General features: G+C 30.5%; 1 protein-coding gene across 2 annotated transcripts in view; it reads left to right on the top strand.

The window, feature by feature from the left end:
* LOC108906685 (neprilysin-2) overlaps positions 1-18,983 on the top strand; it is an 83,801-nt gene that overhangs the window by 30,313 nt on the left and 34,505 nt on the right. Inside the window, exons 1-3 of one of the 2 annotated variants that reach the window (XM_018710016.2) lie at positions 10,909-10,989; positions 13,217-13,353; positions 14,770-15,329. In XM_018710016.2, coding sequence (XP_018565532.1) covers positions 10,928-10,989; positions 13,217-13,353; positions 14,770-15,329 — 759 coding nt within the window. In that variant the 5' untranslated portion in view covers positions 10,909-10,927. Of the gene's footprint in view, positions 1-10,908; positions 10,990-13,216; positions 13,354-14,769; positions 15,330-18,983 lie in introns of those variants that run through there. The other variant, XM_018710017.1, reaches the window with a different exon arrangement.

Here is an 18,983-nt window from a genome sequence, read left to right on the forward strand (position 1 = left end):
ATGCTATTGTATTATTCTTGAAATCCTTGAATATAGAGAGATGTATATTTTGTTTGGGATGGAACTAAACCACAAGGCAAAACTATTGAAAATAAAATTAATATTTTCAGTCAGACAGTATGAATCTCGGCGAATTACACCAGAAATAAATATTATTTATAAAATGTACCTATATTTTTTTCTTTTCAATCCATGACGCACATTATATTTTACGAAAGTATCAAATTAAATATAATAATTTCAGTTAAAAAAATTAATATTAATAATTGTGTTAATATTAATAAGTTTATAAAATTGCAATAAAAATATACATCTACGCCACTGATGGACTCTGCTAAACGCAATAAAATGTCAGTGGAAGATAATGAAAGCGGTCTGTATCACTTGAATGAACAGAGGTATAGAAATGTGATTTTCACCATTCAATTCTCTCAAATGTCTAATCAATATTACTTCATCGAATATTGAACCGCATTTATATTAGATATTACTTATGTATTTTCATGTAATGTTTCATATAATCAATGGCTACAAGATATGCAGTTAAATAAATGTTCATATTTAATGTTATATGTATATTATAAAAAAGCAGAACAAAATATGTACAATTTAATTAGTTGGGAAGGTTGGGAACAGATGGAATAAATATAGTACTTAGTTTCGTGGGTTGGAAAGTTTGTACCCAGGGTGAAACCAATGCAATAGCCTCTTAAATAAACCTCGAAAAACAAGTGTATTATAAACAATTTTTTATACAATAAGTAGATACTAATGTAATTTATAGAAATATGAACATATTGAGCCTGACTCCAACTCTGATACTTTGCTAGGTCTTCTTTCCAGACCAACAACACAATTAAGGAATTATAATTAATTTAGCACAATAAAAAATTAAAGGATTCTTGTCTGTCTTATTAACCACAGACATCTAGCTGAATAAAATTATGAAAGAATTGAATTTTTATTCTTATTATAATACTAATATCTTGCACTCATGCAATAAATGATTTGACCCAATATATTTTGACGTGATGAATCCGAGTCTGAAGTCTATTCGCTGTATCCCCCACAGAAGTTCCCAGCGATAAGTGATGTGAAATTGAAAGAAAGTATTTTTGGTGGTCCTCAAATTCGTACTCTTTTTTGAAACGAAAATTTCATTACCAGGATGAATGACACTGAAAAACCAGCAAAGTTTCAAGAATATCTCTCGGAACTTTATAGGTAATGAGAAGAGTAGGGATTACGAAAATTTGGTTGAAGAAGGTTGAAGTTAGGTTGCTTGATAAATCTAAAATTACACTTCTTATACTCTCACCTTGGCTACTTTCCTCAAAACCTTGGAAACTGCAGTGAAGAACAAGGAGAAAGATTCCATCATGATATAAGTGAAATGGAGAATCGATACCACCCCTTCGACGGGTACGGGCAAAGCAGTTGAGGGCTACTCTGCTCAATGCACTGCGACCATTGCACAGTAAAGACAAGAAAAATTTGATCTCCCACATCTTCCTCCACCCCGTCCAGCAGAGGGTAGTTTCCACCCCTCTAGAGGGTTGGTTCTTGGTCTATGTTCACCCTTCACCATGTCTCATTTGCATTCTCAAGAGCTTGTAGGTAAGAACTAAGTATAGCATAAGTCATGACGCAGATCTATGTCCGGAAAGGTATAGAAGTAGAAGCGCTTTAGAAGGGGTACCAACCTTTTAGGGGGAGCCCTTGGCAATACTAAATGAGAACATGAGGGTTGCAATGTGCCCATTCATACTCCTCTTCGTAATGATATTGATACTCATAACTTTACCTCTATTTATGGGATGTTTTCGGCTCTACACAGATATATAAGGGGTATACGAATTTTTTGACCTCGTATTCGGATTGAGCGTCGAAAAATACATTGGAGTACCATGGCCAGTCATCCAGATCACGACCTTTTTTTATTTTGTGGGGTTATGATAGCCTGCTGCTCACGTATGTGGAAGAATATAGCTGAAGATCTTAGCTATTTGTTATACACTCCTGTTAAGTCACAAAACCTTAACTGTACATCAACTCGTGTTACAATTTAAATTAATTAATTTTTACATGCCGTCTAAATCCATCAAACCACTTTGAGAAACTAATGAAATCAGCATTTTGAATTTACATCAGCCTTCTGGTTTCAGCAACAATTATCAAGCAGTTTATTCCTGTACGACTAATCACTATGCATGCAACGAATAAATCCTGTGTGACTTGCCATATTTTTTCGCCATTAGTCACACGCAGTTTGATATATCGGTATAAAAGGTAACTGAACCCGTAAGTGCTTATTAACAAAGCGGCAGATTTACTAAATCGATTTGCATGCGACCTTTATCTTCCTTCGCGACGCCTGCTAATTAATACCATCACGTTTTTCCTGATTGTGTTCATTGACTCAACCACGTGGCCCACCTGGATTCTCTCCAAATTCGACGACCTTGCATGAAAATATGTCGCGAGAATGTTTAATTTCAAATGATAAACAATTGAATAGCGCGAGGAATGAACAATAAAAAAAATGGTTATGCGTCTGAAATAAACATTTTCTTTATGGATTAATAAACAAAAGTATGGGGAGTTATCAAGGGTTATGGTAAGTGTTCGTATCTTAATGCGTTGATTTTTAAAACTCATTTAGCCATGCGTCTAGCGGTGGTTATCTGACCCGTATAAGAAACATCACCTTTCGATCTCAATTGAAGAACCAAGAGATTGACAGTATGTACCAGGTTCGGTCGCTGACGCAGCAACTCGGCATTGAAATATTTGAAAAACTTGTTACCATATTTATTTAGTCTAACCCATATACAGGTCTTGTCGAACTTTAGTGGAGGCAGTAGAAATGTATACTCTCAGTTGAAGAATGAGCGTGCGGACAAACGCAGTTGGTGAAAAGCGGTTGACAAATTACCTAGCAGTGCAGTGCAGTAATGCGGAATGTAGCGTGATTCAGGGCATTTTAATTTATTATAGGCACCTTCTATTAATCATTCATATTACAATGCGAAAGGGGAAAATAAGAGGGATATTTTGTTTACTAATATTATTACAACATGGCATTTTGGATACCTTTTGAAACGGAACAAAATAAAATTTACCATCAATATAATAAAATTGTTTGAGGACATAATAAATAATTAAAATATATTGTCGGCCAAATGAACATACGAGTATAATAGCAATTTTCTGCACATCATATACAAATTATTATAATTTCTTTCCTTTAGCAGAAAACTTCTTTAGGGACGCCTATGAAACTCATTTTTATTGCTAGGCAATATACATGTTCAACTGAATTGGGAAAGAAATTCTTTAATTTTTTTGTCCGTTCATTTTTTATTAAACTTTGCCGCCGTGCCAGTCGCCGACTACATGCTTTGCCTTGCTCATGGTAAGGTTTTACAGTGGTGCAGTTTCCAGTTCCGTACAGAAGTCTATTTTTAAATCATTTTCGAACTGCCCCTTTTGATTTTCTGTTCTGAATCACCCTGTATAATATATGAGATAAAGTATGATGTTGCGCAAGTTTAATTCTATAACGTAAAAACTAACTTTTTTTCTATATCATATTTACATTCGTATTTACATATATACATATACGAATCTACGAAATACTATACAAATACCTATTTATTTGAATTAAAAAAATATTAATTAAGTAATGTAAAATTTTTGTTATCGATGATTTTTTGGTGTCGCACAAATAGTTACATCTACTTCAACTATAAATATGTAACATGGCGTATACCTATCTTATAAATAGTATTTATAACTATAAAAATACTTATGGAACAAAACGTTTATAACACAGAGAAAATTCTTCAAAATGTTTTATAATTTTGCTCTAAAAACATTCTCGGCAACTATTTATAGGACAATTTCCGAATACTAAATAATGATTAGCGGTTTTATGATTTTAATAAAACAAAATCGTTTTTGCGGAACAATAATGCAATAAAATTTACTATGATTTTAAAATATACTGTAACTTTGTTAGATGAGATAAGCTTACGTCATGCCTAATACTATTTTGTACACAAATTAAAAATACATAAAAGAATAAGCGTGTGCAGTTTTACGGAACATTTCAGTTTTCATAATTTTATGCTTTCGTGACATGTAATTATTATGTCAATAAAATATAAACTAGAATTTTAATATCCTATTTTCTGCAAAATGGTTTTGCCGCTTCACTTATAACGCAGGTACGCCTATAGAGTGAACATGGAAAGAGTTTCATTCGTCAAAATTAAATAAGATAAAAATTCCTTCCCAATATATTAATTGATACCTATAATATACTCCATCACTTTTTAATAAATACCATATCAATGTATAAAGAGTTATTAATGAATCCTCATAAACACGATAATGGTGTACACTATTACGATCTAAACTAGAAGAGTTATGGAGTTGATTAAATATATCCTTTTTATTTTTATTTCGTGCTTCATCAAATGTGTGCAAAATTTTAATATGGCGTTCACATTAAAATCAAAAGGCCTCAAAAATGTTTTACTCTTTCAACAGACAAATATATAATGACAACAGTATTTACATAATCTACCCCTTACCTCTTTTGCTATTGAATTTAAAAAAATAATGGTGAAGATCAAAAGTTAAATATAAAAAAACAATTGAATGTTTCATAGAACACTTCATATTTGTCTTCGACTGAAATCCTGTATCTTTTTACTGCCATAATATATGTGATGTTCTCTTTTTTTCAGTCAGCACAATCTCTTACTGACCCTGTATACAATGAATACATAACAAAATCTTCAAATTTTTTATTGCGGAAATATTTCGTATTATAAAAAGTGGTTTTATATCTTCACTGCGTTCTAGACAAGGGACAGAGCAGCAAGTTTTTTCTATACTGCTCTGTGTTATGTCCACCCCTCATCCATGTTAACTTCTTTCAATATTTTCTCACTTAAAACAATATATTTTGTCTAAACAGTCTTTGCGATATTCGTTTTGGTGAGCACAGATTCTTCAACATAGGATTCTGCAATAGTGTCGCTTTTCCAACTTCCGTGACGTTTTAAATTTTCCTTACTGTCGCCTGCGTTGGCAGAATGACGTACGTATGGCGAAAATAATGTTTCGTATAAAGTGATGGTTTTGGCAAATGCAGATAGTTGGCAATTTTGCTTGGTGCCTTTCCAAAAGTATGGATTCCAACTGACTGGACTGTGCATTTACCATATCTATAAGTTAAGAAAAATCGGTCGTGTGGCGTCTGTTTAGGACTCAGAGCTAAATATTTGTCAAATAATTCTACAGATTTTACTTTTCCTTCAAACTCTGAAGTAATCACAAATATTGGAGACCTATTAGTCTTTGTTTTAGTTACACGAACAACCAGAATTGTTTCTTTGTGCTCTATGTCACTTAGGTACTTTTAAATTCAAAAGTGCTTCATTACGTAAAGCCCCAGCAGTGCCAAACACAACACAAATTTAAAATAATTACTATATTTATATCAAACTGTTTTTGAAAAGTTAGCATAAATTACCTTCATCATCAAGTAGACTTTATCCAGTGCATTTAGTAAAAATTTAAGTATTTCTTCTTGTGAAAGAGTTTTGGACTTTTTTGGAATATTTGTTTAAAAAAAGCCGTAAGTTTTTTATATTTACTATTGTTAACGTCATTTTTTGCTGGAAGGGTTGCTTTCACTCTGGAATAATACGACCACATTAAATAAGGAGAATGTTCTTTCGATAACTCGAAATAATTCGCGGTAAAACTTTTATTATTGGTTCTGTATATATTTAGATATGTTAAATTTTCAATATAAATATATTTTTTAATTTACTTAATTAGTAATCGCAATTACAGAATGACCATAATTCCATTGATTCAATTCAACTGAGATTTAATCTTAATTGCTGTAACTCAAATTATGATTAAATCTAAATTATTTATAAAATTATTATACTTACCTAATGATAATGATGTACATTAAAAATCATTAATCTCTTGCCGATTGTCATGATTTCCTTTACTGTAATGACAATGCTATAACAATCTAAATCCAATTTAAAATTGTGTATTTGTTGTGGTTTATTAGAGACCTTTCAATTGATTATTTATAATAAAATTAGTGAAAATATATAAACTTAATATCAGTATATTTAGGCATCGGATGTTACTTAGGAACCATGAGAAAAATTATGTATCATCTTAGAAATCCATACACTGAATAAAATGCCCTTTATTCTTTATTAGAATTCTAAATGCCATTGTACACTATATGTGCCAGACAAACAGGTAAACATTGAATATAAAACATGCTTTGTTAACCAATATTTTTTATTAAATTAATGTATAACTGGTATATAGCCTGTGTTATACAAGTTTTATAATAATAAATGTATTAAATTGCTGTATACGCTGTATTAGATAAAAACATACGACATATTAATTGTTCACAAATTTTATTGTGGAACTATAATTACAAGCAGAGGTTCTAACCTTTCTATGACAAACATTTAAGTGTTAAAAATGATGACAAATCGCTCCTTAATAGAGATCTTTTTGTACGTACATTATACATATAGGAATTTGCACTATAACTCTTCTACCCTAAGAATCTCTGAGATGCTGGCCATTTCTTTCAACTCTATTTCCTCTGGTTTATGGACTTTTACCGTGCTTTTCTTTGTCACCGTTAGCTTTCTGTTCCTTTATTTTATCTGAAGTTTAACATCAACGGTTTCTAATAGGGCACACAAGATGGTACTTTTTGAGATTTACACAAGATTTAAATACGACAAATAAAAACAATTACTAACCACAAAACAGTTAGATATATTTACTTACACAATTTTCCACTTCACACAATGCAATAAAATCTTGTAACCCACAAAAACATGCGTCTATACTGTCTATGCTCATCCAACTAGAAGAAACGTAATAGCCGGTGTACACATTTTAAGTGAAAAAAGTGTTCAAACCTTACAATTCTAACTGTAATTTATTTATAATTCTAATATACAAATTTTAGACGTTTTTATTGCCACTTTCATTGTGCAATATTCTATTTAAATTTTGCAAGAACATTGTCTATAGTTTTGCTTTTATCTGAAAGGTTATTCAGCTACATTCGTTCTTATGATTTGAAATTGTAGGATGTTAAAACATGAAAAGATTGTTCCGTACCGCCTTGTAATTAGTTTTACATCTTGTGCGGTTAGCGCGTATTAGACGATTGCATGTTATTTATGATTTTTTAAAATCGTTTGGAAAAGCCATGTGATTGCAATTATCCATTAGATAACAACTCCATTAGATTAACATTTTTTTACACAGCAATCAATTTAATAATTTGTTCTTTAGTTAAATAAGCTGTTTTTGTTAATTGTTCAAACGTTTACATCATCTGCGGTCATTGCTAACCAAGGTTTCTAACTACCAATTTTCAATTGGTATAGTACTATCCTTAATAATCAGCTCGTAAATATAATTTTGCAATAATTAATTGTTGGATGTATAATGGATAATAAATTTTAATGCTTCTTGAGTGCGACAATAAAGCAAGATGTTTCTTATAATTTTGTTTATGTTAGTTAGTAGTGCTAGTGCACAAGCATGTCAGAAACATATAAGAGAGTTAGATATGTCGGTGTGAAAGCAAAAATCAACGAAATTAAGTAAGTGAAATTCATTATTAACATACCAAAATCAATATGAAAAACTAACTCCAAAGAAACAATTTATACATATTAATTATTTGTTAGTTTATTTTTTGAGTTAAACAAAGTACTAATTCATTTCAGTTGTATGTTTTTGTATAGTGTTGTTGTCAGTTGTTTTGTTGGCGCGTTTTCTTTAGTCGTTCAATGACAATAATTATTTTTCATTTACAACATAGTTATTTCTCAAGTTTGCCGATACTTAAACACAAAGGGGCGTTGATAAAAATTATCGTCTTGTAATCTGTGACGCTAGTGGTGAACTCTCAGAATAAATTCATTGTTTGAATTGTAGGTATAAATTTTAAAAGTTATCATCGCGATACTTTACTTATCGTAAATTCCTTGAAAAACCATAATCAGTGTAGACAAACTTTCTACGTTTACCAAATCGCATTGATGTCGAATTTACGAGGATTTTAAAATACTATGAGAAATTGGAAATCTCAGATATTTCAATTAATAAGCTATTTCTTCATAATATTTGGGCAACTTATTTCCTTTTATTACACTGTAAAAGAAATTGGGCTTATTTACACTCAATTTCACTAAGTAATCTATCAATTTCTGTCCGCACCCGATTGAGTAAAATTTTCCTCTATTAGTACGAGTACCTACAACTAAAATTTTATGAGTGGAACTATCATTATAGTTTTCAAATATTATCAAAATGCCAAAATGGCCCAAATGAATGGATTCACTCAGTTCATTTTTGCTTTCACTCAGACCGATTTATTTACAGTATATCAACTCGAAAATTATGAAGGTATATCAACTTAAATAAAAGAATAAAATAATAAATTTGATATATGTATATTAAACAATGCCTTCAAAATGTCATAAAATTGGTTTTTAATACAAAATTTATTACATTAATTAAAAAAAAAACGAAAACTGAAATTCAAACTGACTAAATAGACTAATATCGTGTTAACATAAAATAAAAATTAGTGAACATAAGAAAGAAAGATATACTTATAGAACACATTAGCAAAAATAGTACTAAACAGACAATTGAATAATCGTTTCCCTAAATATTGCATTGCCATGCATGGGTTTATACAGGGTGTCACATAATTAGTGTCCAATAATTTACCACTTGATTCTATTGCCATAAATAAGAATATTTTTTCATATAAACATTGGACGAGAAATGCTTTCTAAGGGAGCTGCGCCACCCTAAATGGGGACTCAAAAAATTCATTTTTTAAAAATATTTCCGAAATGGGTTGAAGGAAAATTATGAATTTTGAACCATGAAACCATAAAAGTCGAAATAGATAATCATAAAATTTTTCAAAAATTTTGATTAGGGGCGTCTCAATTGGAGCCAACATATTCCTTCATTTCTCCTAAGGTACTCTTTATTTCTTTCGATAAAATGCTCTATTTCCAGGAAAAATGGATTTAAATGCTTAGAAAAGCACACTTTAGAAAATGTTATAACATATTTTAACCGATTTTTCTCGAAAACGGATTACTTTTTCGATATAAAACAACATTACCATTTTTAATAGAAAACTCAAATCGTAAAAAAAAATTGTACTCGAACTCCCCCCCCCCCTCTGCTTAGGACGCACATAACAAAAGGACTTTTCACGTTGTTTATTACAATGTATAATGATACCAAACAACATACCAAAATTCATAATGGTACATGTACCCATTTTAGCTAATCAAGAAAAATTTTTTGGATTTTGTTAACATGTGTAATGAAATGTAATGATTCGTTTTTCTTATAAATATTATTTTATTATATATTTAAGCATTTTATCGAAAGGAAATAAAGAGTACCTTTTTTGTATAGGAAAGGAGGGTCCATCATCTGTTGGCATCTGAATTTGAAAATTGAAAAGTAAAAAAATTGGGGCAAATTTTAGCCGACGACCCCCCAATTGAGACGCCCCTGACCAAAATTTTTGAAAAATTTTATAATGAACTTTTAATGAGCGTTCACGATGTCAAAATTAATAATTTTCCTTCAACCCATTTCGGAAATTAAAAAAAAAAGTAATGTTTTGAGGCCCCATTTAGAGGGGCGTAGCTCGACCCATGTTCATATGAAATAATATTCTTATTTTTGGCAATAGTATCAAGTGGTAAATTATTGGACAGTAATTATGAGACACCCTGTATACAGATTTATACTAAAATTATACTTACATTTACTCAAACAGCACCCTGTCTAACAAACCGAGTTTATTTTTATCCTTATTTATTTTTTTTTAAATATGTAATTCGGAGAAGAATAAAAAATTCAATTTAATATCTTTAAGACTTGCATACTTTATAATTAACATTCAGCAGCAATTATGAAGATTTAGCAAAGTTTATTATCAAATTATAATTTCCGTTACTTCAGTCACAAAAAATTAAAATATACAAACGTCATGTTTCTATTTAAATGATTAACGATTTGTCTGGTGTGAAATTTTCTCTACAGAAATATGTTGTTGGGGACGATATATTATGCGGAAATAATTACCAGTTTTATTGTTATTAGCTGAAGTTTCCGTTAGTTATAATTCTATAGCATTTATAGATCCATAACTATGGTACTTAAAACAACAGTTAATATGAATTCTCGTATTAACTGCAAATTTTCCTAAGACGTTCATGAGCTCTTACTTAATGCTTTGAGGTTCTATGTTCAGATTTCAATATTTTAATTAAAGTTAGAGAAAAAATAAACATGGTTCTTGAAACGAAGAGGTGAAGATTGTTCAAAATTGGACATAACAGGCAATAAACTTGAAAATCTTTACCATTTCCTCAATATTTAAGGACTTTACTCTATGTAGCATGTTTAGAAAAAAAAAATACAATTAATCAATCTACTTTGTCTATAATAGATAATATATTACTAATTTAATTTACAACGAACACTAATCCATAGCTCTAATCATATTCGAGAAATTATTACTCAAAAGTGACATTACTCATCAATTGTTTCTATTAGACTGCGAAAGCAGGAAAGGGGGCCGCAGTGCATTATGATTTATTTTGACCAATGTTTCTAAAATTATCTCGATGAATCTGATATGGATGGAGATATTTTATTAGAATTGGGGTACCCACTTTCACAAATACGTCGCCAGCAATCATGTCAAGTTTAACGTGTTGTCAGTAGTTTACAAAATTTTTGTCACACAGATAGTTTTTATTTTTTTTATTTATATTAGTAGTGCGAGTGAACAAACATGCCGCAAACATATAAGGGTGTCGCATATGCTGGCGTAAAATCGAAAATCACCGAGACCAAGTAAGTTTAATTCAGTTGTGACATAAAAAGTATATACTTCACTTCATTGCACGTGACTTGTTGATATTTTGGAAAAAATAAACTTTCAGAATACTATATTTCACATTTACGAAAAGCGGAATATATTTAACAAACTGTTTCTGAATCTAATTACATGCTAGATTGAAAAATTTACAAAATAAATATAATAATGCCAATGTTTAATTTTCTAAACAAAAATAAAAATGGCAGGCTCGTGTTTATTTTTACATAAATATGTTGAAATGTACTTTCGTATTATATTTTATTTGAAAATAAGAATTAATTCTTAAAATTAATTAAGCACATTTTATGAATGGTGTTATTGCAATTATAATTATAATTTCTTTATAGTGCTTTGTACTTTGCTTCATAATATGTGAAAACATAGTTAATGCTGCTATTATTATAACAACTATTAATTGAATAATATAGTCACATTTACTTCTAATAATAACATTATTTATTATTAAGATCATTATGTTTGATACTATATATTTACATCTTACGAAAACCAGCTTTCTGATAAAAATACACTTATCGATATATTTTTGGCTCATAATTGTTAAACATTTTTGTGTTTATCTCAGCAAAATTTTTAAGATCCATTACTGTTAAATAAGATAATTGAAACATTTATATATTTGTAATTGAAAAAATGCGATTATCTTTTGAAAACTAATTAGGAAATAGAATCAAGAAAAACAATTGTAGAACATGTAGGTATGGATAGAAGCTTTGCTACCATACTGGAAACTGTGACAAAATCTACAAATTATAGTTAATACTTTGAGAATTGTAAATATTACAATTTTATGTTTTTAATCAAAATTTGACACAACTTATAGCCGGATCTATTATTACAGAGCTGTCACAATCGGTCCGCTAGCCATTAGCGCCGTCAGTCAGCCACGCGAGAGATTTTTTTTACGATTTTAGTTTTCTTTTGATCCATAATTGTGTATAATTATATCGAGCGTAGTTAATGCTAAAAAACAGCAAACAATTCATACTACAGTGACTAAAACAAAACAAATATACCGTTAAATAGCTATAAAATTATAATCATATAAAAACTATTCAGGTGGAAAACAAAACAGATATATTTTTTGGAATAGAAAAGAATTTTATGAAAGTTAAAGAAAATAATGAGTTCTTAAAGTACCTATTTAAGCTGCTTTCGTCGTTTAAATGTTTGATTTATTATTTTTTTATAAAATTAATAGAAAAGTAAGCAAATTAATAAATTATGTACTCAGGTCAGCATCCCAACTTTATCAATAGTAAATTTGTCCAACAAAGCGCATTTCAAGTGCATGTCATAGGCAAAGGTAACTAGATAACGAATAATACTTTCGTTTACTAAAAAAATATAAACAATATTGTAATTCAGTATATATAGTTGTTGTATATGAAAACGTTTAAATTAAATATTAATAAACATAAAGTAATAAGAATTAAATAGTGCACCACAACACACGAAAAATAACGGGCGAAAACCAGAAGACTCAATTTATGTTTGATTTAATCCTCATACTGATTGCATGTAACCTACGATTTGATAAAGTAAATAGTAAAACATTTCATTCATACTGGAATAAATACAACCCCGAATGGAAATAACTATGTCAGACCAGCTTAGAAGTTCTCTTCAGATTAAGACATTTTATCACCGCCACAAATAAGTTTCGCTGAAACAAGGGTAGAATCATACCTGATGATGCGATCTATAACATATCCCATCTAGATTGTGGAACCGATGGCAACGATGCGTAAAACAATTTACGTGTTTTACAATGATACAATGACATAACAATTATAAACTAATTTTTGAGCATTAGGTGCAGAACCTAATAATAATACTCAGTTCTGAATTTCTTTGCTTTAATCTCGATTGCTTATGAAAAAATTTGGAAAAAAACATTTACGAGGGCTTCTTCTACAGTATGGAGCTTCAAAATCTAAATATTTAGCAGAACACTGCAAATCAGTAATAATATTTCCTGCATAGGTTTCAGGAAATGTGTTATAAATAATTTATTAGCTTTATAAAATGAACTCATTATAAATGTTGTTGTCTGTTTGTTCTTGGAAATAAAATGAAATTAAAACGTATTTTGGAAACATTATACCTGATCGAAATAACAAGACGACATATACACGTGGAAATTCTAATACGTTTTAAATAAATTTGTTTATTTATTTACAGGAACCCAACATGGTGGAAAAGGCGTACAAGTATGGAGCGTTGCCTCACGTTATCTACCGCAGTAGCTTTTGTCATTGGAATCTCATTAGTCGTAGCACTTGCCACTGTATTATATAGTAGGAATAGACAAGTTACCAGTAAGTATTTGTTTAGTGATTGGTGATAATTTGTCAACACTGCTAGTTGCTTTTGCCAACACACAGATGACAGAGCAAAAGTAATCAAACAAGTTTCGATAAATGGTTTCTATAAATGAGAAATTATGAAGATCCACAATTAATCCACAATTTCTGTTTAAAATATTCTCGTACATAACTTTAAATAATGTTTGTAATAGAAAATTCCTTCTATAATGTTAATTATTGCAACAAAGATTAAGAATAAACTTCATATTCTTTTTAATACCTATTTAACAAACAAATTTATTGGTATTAATAAGAAAAAAAAAATATTTCGGAAAATATTTACGTTGTCTTTTTATTTATTTATTTATTTTTCTATAGTCAATTGGCAACGGATTCTTTATTTGAAAAGATGTTTCCGACAAACAAAACGAGGATTTATGTAAATGTAAGTTTAACACAAACTCAACTACTGATGCTTGTGATACACCAACCATAAAACTGATTCGCCACAATCCAATTATTTTGTCTACATTTGCGACAGAAGCTGAATTGCAGCACCAAATGGAAAGTTGGTCAATGACTCTCTTTTTATTTTGTTTCTAACGAACATTGCAGGTGTCGCACCTATGTTGTAATGGCAGTATGTTAAATTACATTTTCAACTTCCTAATACGTATCCCATTCTAATCAATTCTCTAATAGTTCTACTATGAAGAAATAGGATCTATATTTTGCGAGAATGGTTCATTAAGTATACAGGGTGTAACAGCACTATTAAAACAAACCAGAAGGTTTGATTGATCTTGTCAAACAAACAAATAAGATTATAATTTTTTCCTAAAGACTATGACCCACCGATAATTGGATGGGAAGCACTATTTTTGATCAACTACTTCAGAATCACTGAAAATGTGTTCTTACATTTGGTACAGTGTATTTTCTCATTTAAAATTTTTAACAAAAACTACGGAATTAAAAGAGTGAAACGAAACAAATTTTTCGAAAAATAATTTTCGTAAGAAATGCATTGTCTCTAACTTTTTGACAGTTAAAAATCGTAATTCTAACGCTACTGATAAGTTTTTGAAGCTACTACCAAGGAACTGCACTGTATCAAACTTGAAGCCTGTGTCTTCAATGGTAACTCTGTAATTGATCCAAAATTATGTCTTACTTCCAATCTTTAAAAAATTATGGAAGCCCTAGCAAAAAAATGCTGGGAAAATATTAATCACGCTTCTTATCAGCTTCGTTCAAAGTAATCAGACTTGAAAGTTTCGAAAAAAACGTAAAAAGGAAATTACTACCATAACAATTCGACGATTAATGGTGATCATTTTTCAGAATTATTGTAAATTGAAAAAAATTCTAACATTATTAACAATATTCTCAGATTTCATGAAATGTAAATTAAAATATCTTCTCCAGGAACGCATTTTGAAGCACTTCAGAGCAACACAGTTGTAATAAACGCCCCCGATGACAGCACAACCGAAAGAGTATGCGTATCTCCAGGCTGCATCCACACCGCTTCCAGGGTCTTGGAGTACATGGATCCAAGCGTCGACCCCTGCGACGACTTCTACGAATTCACCTGTGGCAACTTCCTGAAGAAAACCAACATTCCTGATGACAAGTCGTCCGTCACCTCTTTCAGCATCATCAGCGACATGTTACAGGAACAACTCAGGACCATGATCGAAGAACCTATAGACCCGGATGAACCTAAACCTTTCCAACTGACTAAGAAGCTGTACCGGGCCTGTATGAACAAAACTCTGATTGAAAATGAAGGTCTGGAGACGATTCACTTAATTTTGGGTGAGCTCGGGGGATGGCCCGTGTTGGAAGGTCCGATGTGGAAAGAGGCAGATTTCGATTGGAGGAAGTCCGTGTATAAGTTTAGAAAAGTTGGTTACAGTGTGGATTATTTCATAGACTTTTCCGTAGGAGTAGACGTCAAGAACTCCACTAAGAGAATCATAGATGTAAGTACAATTATTGATATTGCTTTGCAGACATTATTGATTGCGTCACATTGCAAGGATTATTATTTTAAATAAAGTTGGAACGACTATAAAAAAAAAAATTAGACAAAAGCAGACACAAATTACTTATACGGGGTATTCCAGAATATGTTGGCAATCTCTCTGATTTATACAGGGGGCGTTAAAATAACATGACAAGTTCCTATAAAAATTTTCCCTAGAAGTTCCCCCTACCTAGATACAGACCCCTAAAGGAAGCCCCAGAAATTTGTTTTAAATAACTTTTAAAATACTTTGTGTAATTTAATTATTTTTAGGAAAAAACAAATGTAAATAAAAGTGGAATTTTTTTAGGTAGGCACAGAAAGAATGCAAATTTCATCACAAAAATATTTTTTTCTCGAAAACAGTACAGTTTATTGATATCAACCAAGAATGCCTTTTTTAGTTTAATGTTTAAGCTATCAAAAAATATTATTTTTGTGCCTTTATCATTAAGGGTGTAAAAAAATGAAATTATCCGAGATATTGCCCACATATTCCGAAACACCCTGTATAATATACAGGGTGTTTCGAAATTCATGCAACAAAATTTGGTCACAGATTCTTAAGACAAATTTAGGGGAGCCGTATTTTTTTATTTTTGCCAAGTGGCCCCCTCTTTCGGAGTTACAGCCCCCTGAAGTCCGCCCCTAAGAATAACCTTTTTTTATATCTCAGAACCCTGTTGTACGAGAATAACTAAATTTGGTACAAAGGGGTTTTATGACATATGGAATCTGATGGTGCAACGTTTTTTGGCGGGGAACCCCCTTAAGACAATTTTTCGTGGGCCCCCTTGTCTTTGAAGCCAAAAAAATTTGGTCGCATATTTAAATTTCTTAAAAATTATCAGTCCACTAGAAAGCCATTAAATTTAGAAACTTTTTGTCTCTTTACACTTTTTTCGTGAAATGCAATGTTTTCGAAAAAAATGTCAAAATGTGATCGAATGCATATCGCGATTCGCCATTTTCCTCAAAAACATTACGTTTTACGAAACAAATATCAAAATGTTTCTAATTTCAATGGCTTTCTAGCTAACTAATAATTTAAAAAAAAAATCTAATTTGCGACCAAATTTTTCTGATTCCAAAGACAAGGGGCCCACGAAAAAATGTCTTAAGGGGGTTTCTCGCCAAAAAGCATAGCACTGTGAGATTCCACATGTCATAAAACCCTGTATACCAAATTTAGTGATTCTCGTACAACATGGTTTTGAGATATAAAAAAGACTTCTTAGGCGCAGATTTCAGGGGGCTGTAACTCCGAAAGAGGGGGCCAGTTGGCAAAAATAAAAAATACGGGTCACCTAAATTTGTCTTAAAATCTATGACCAACTTTTGTTGCATGAATTTCGGGACACCCTGTATTATTGCTACGCAAGGAACATACGATGATTCTCTCACTGATTCAGTTATAGTATTATTTCTTTTCTCAACACACAAAGTGAATAATATGCAAGTAATTCTTAAACTGCATAGGTTTTTGATGATTTAAAAAGTATAGTTTTATTAATTTTTCCTATAGGCAATGAGTACTTGCTTTTCGAAGGTATTAGGTACATAATGTTTAAATTTCTAGTCAACAAGAAAATGACAATGTTTCGCGATATAAGGTATCTTTTTTATATAGATATAGATTATATAGGGTTACAACTTTTGCATTGTACTCTAATAGAGGTTATTTATTTTCATCTTAATAGTTACAGAAATGTTTCGATGGGCAAGTATCCATGTGAAACATTTGAATTTTTTCTATAAATTAATTTAGTATTTCTTATCGTAACGTTTGTTAACACTGCAACCTTTATTTACAAAACAATAACAAGAACAATGGACAAATCAACATAGATAAAGCAATAAATAACGGTAAATTTAAATTTTATCACAAATTGTTCGTTGCCCGTGTTATTGTTATGTAAAAAAGTATTAAAAATAAGGAATATTAAATAAATTTATAGAAAAAATTAAATGTTTCACATGTCTACTTGACTTTTTTATTAAACATTAAGCAAAGAATCGGTTTTGTTCGAATATCTTCGGAACTATTCTGAATTTTCTAAATTTAAAAAATATCCGTGATCGCCATAAAATTCTGCACATTTTTGCTGATTTCTGTAACTCTTAAAATAAGAAAGATACCTGCATAGGACAATTAAAAAGTTGTAACCCTGTGTATAAATTAAAGCTTCATGGGATAGCTATTACCGTTTCATTGGCTTCTTTATTGTTACCACATTAAAAAAAGAAACAGATAAATATTAGTTTCTAGACTATTAAGGAAAAGACGACGTGTAGGGTGCATTTTTATAGGTGATAAATAACTTTTTGAACTTTAGCTTTTTTTATTTTTAACCCATACAAACTTTAATAAGTGCTAATCCCCAGACACTGAAAACAGGAAAAGTGTTCCTGTATAGTTTTGATAGCTTGATCTGTTGGTGAGAGATTCATAATTTTATAATTTCTTGGGTTTTCGTTGAAGAACGCTACATATTTTTAAGAAAATATTTGAAATAAAATATACGTAGATTATCAAATTTCAAAGAGTTACCCAGAAGAAAACATATTTTTCACCCGTTTCGTCGACCTCAAGAATTCAATTTAAAAGTGGTCCAAATGATAGCTTATAGTGATAATTAAATGTAGGCGAAATTTCAAGTTGAGCATACATTCAGTTTTTAGGATACTTAAAATTTTGCCTACTCTAAAGTATCACCACAAGCTATATTATATTTCAAAGCAAATGCGGTCGATACTTGAAAAGTCTGATTTCGAAAACGATTTGAATGATTGAAATTTAACAGAAGTATATATCTTGTTTATCTTCAACAGACATTAACATTTTTCCAATTTTCATTAGGCAAAATAAAGAAGTTTGGGGGATAACATAGTCACTTCCTAAAACTACCCCTTGTTTAAATGTAGCATTCTTAATACTGTGTAAATCCTCAAAAATATGCCAGTTTAAATAAGTATACATTTTTTCCTTATTTACCATCTTCTGCAGAAATTTATAGAAAAAGACTTTTGTAATGTACGAGTAGTATCCCGTCGGCAGGCAATTTAGAACACGTTGCATCTAATTATTTGTAAATATAATTTGATTTATAATAAATGTAAAACATTGTTTCTTATTAGTCTCGATGAAGTAACATTTCAAATACAAACATTTCAAATTCCCACAAATTCAAGTGGGAACGAGTATAAAAACAAGTTAATAAAATACCTAATCAGTACATTTATATAGTTTCCTTTATGGGTGATTGTTTTCAAACAAATCGTCGGCATTGTAAATATTTGTTTTTTAATTACTACCCAATTTCTTTATTTCGGCGACCTATTTTGATGTGCGTATATTTTATTTCGCCTCCTGAGTAAATATATGATTTGCCAATGAGATCATTATGTATAATAAATCGTTAACGTATTTCTATATTACCTTATTACCTACAATTTCTATTTAAATATATGAGATGTGCTTGTATAACCGGTTATAGCAAATTATATTTTAAATCTTTATGTAAATTATTCTGCGCTGCACATAAAAAATGAATCTTTCAATGGAAGGAACATTTTTTCTATATCATTTCTAAGTCATCTGCGTTTCCGC

The sequence above is a fragment of the Anoplophora glabripennis genome, unplaced genomic scaffold (assembly GCF_000390285.2).
Source record: "Anoplophora glabripennis isolate ALB-LARVAE unplaced genomic scaffold, Agla_2.0 scaffold135, whole genome shotgun sequence".
NCBI classification, from domain to species: domain Eukaryota; kingdom Metazoa; phylum Arthropoda; class Insecta; order Coleoptera; family Cerambycidae; genus Anoplophora; species Anoplophora glabripennis.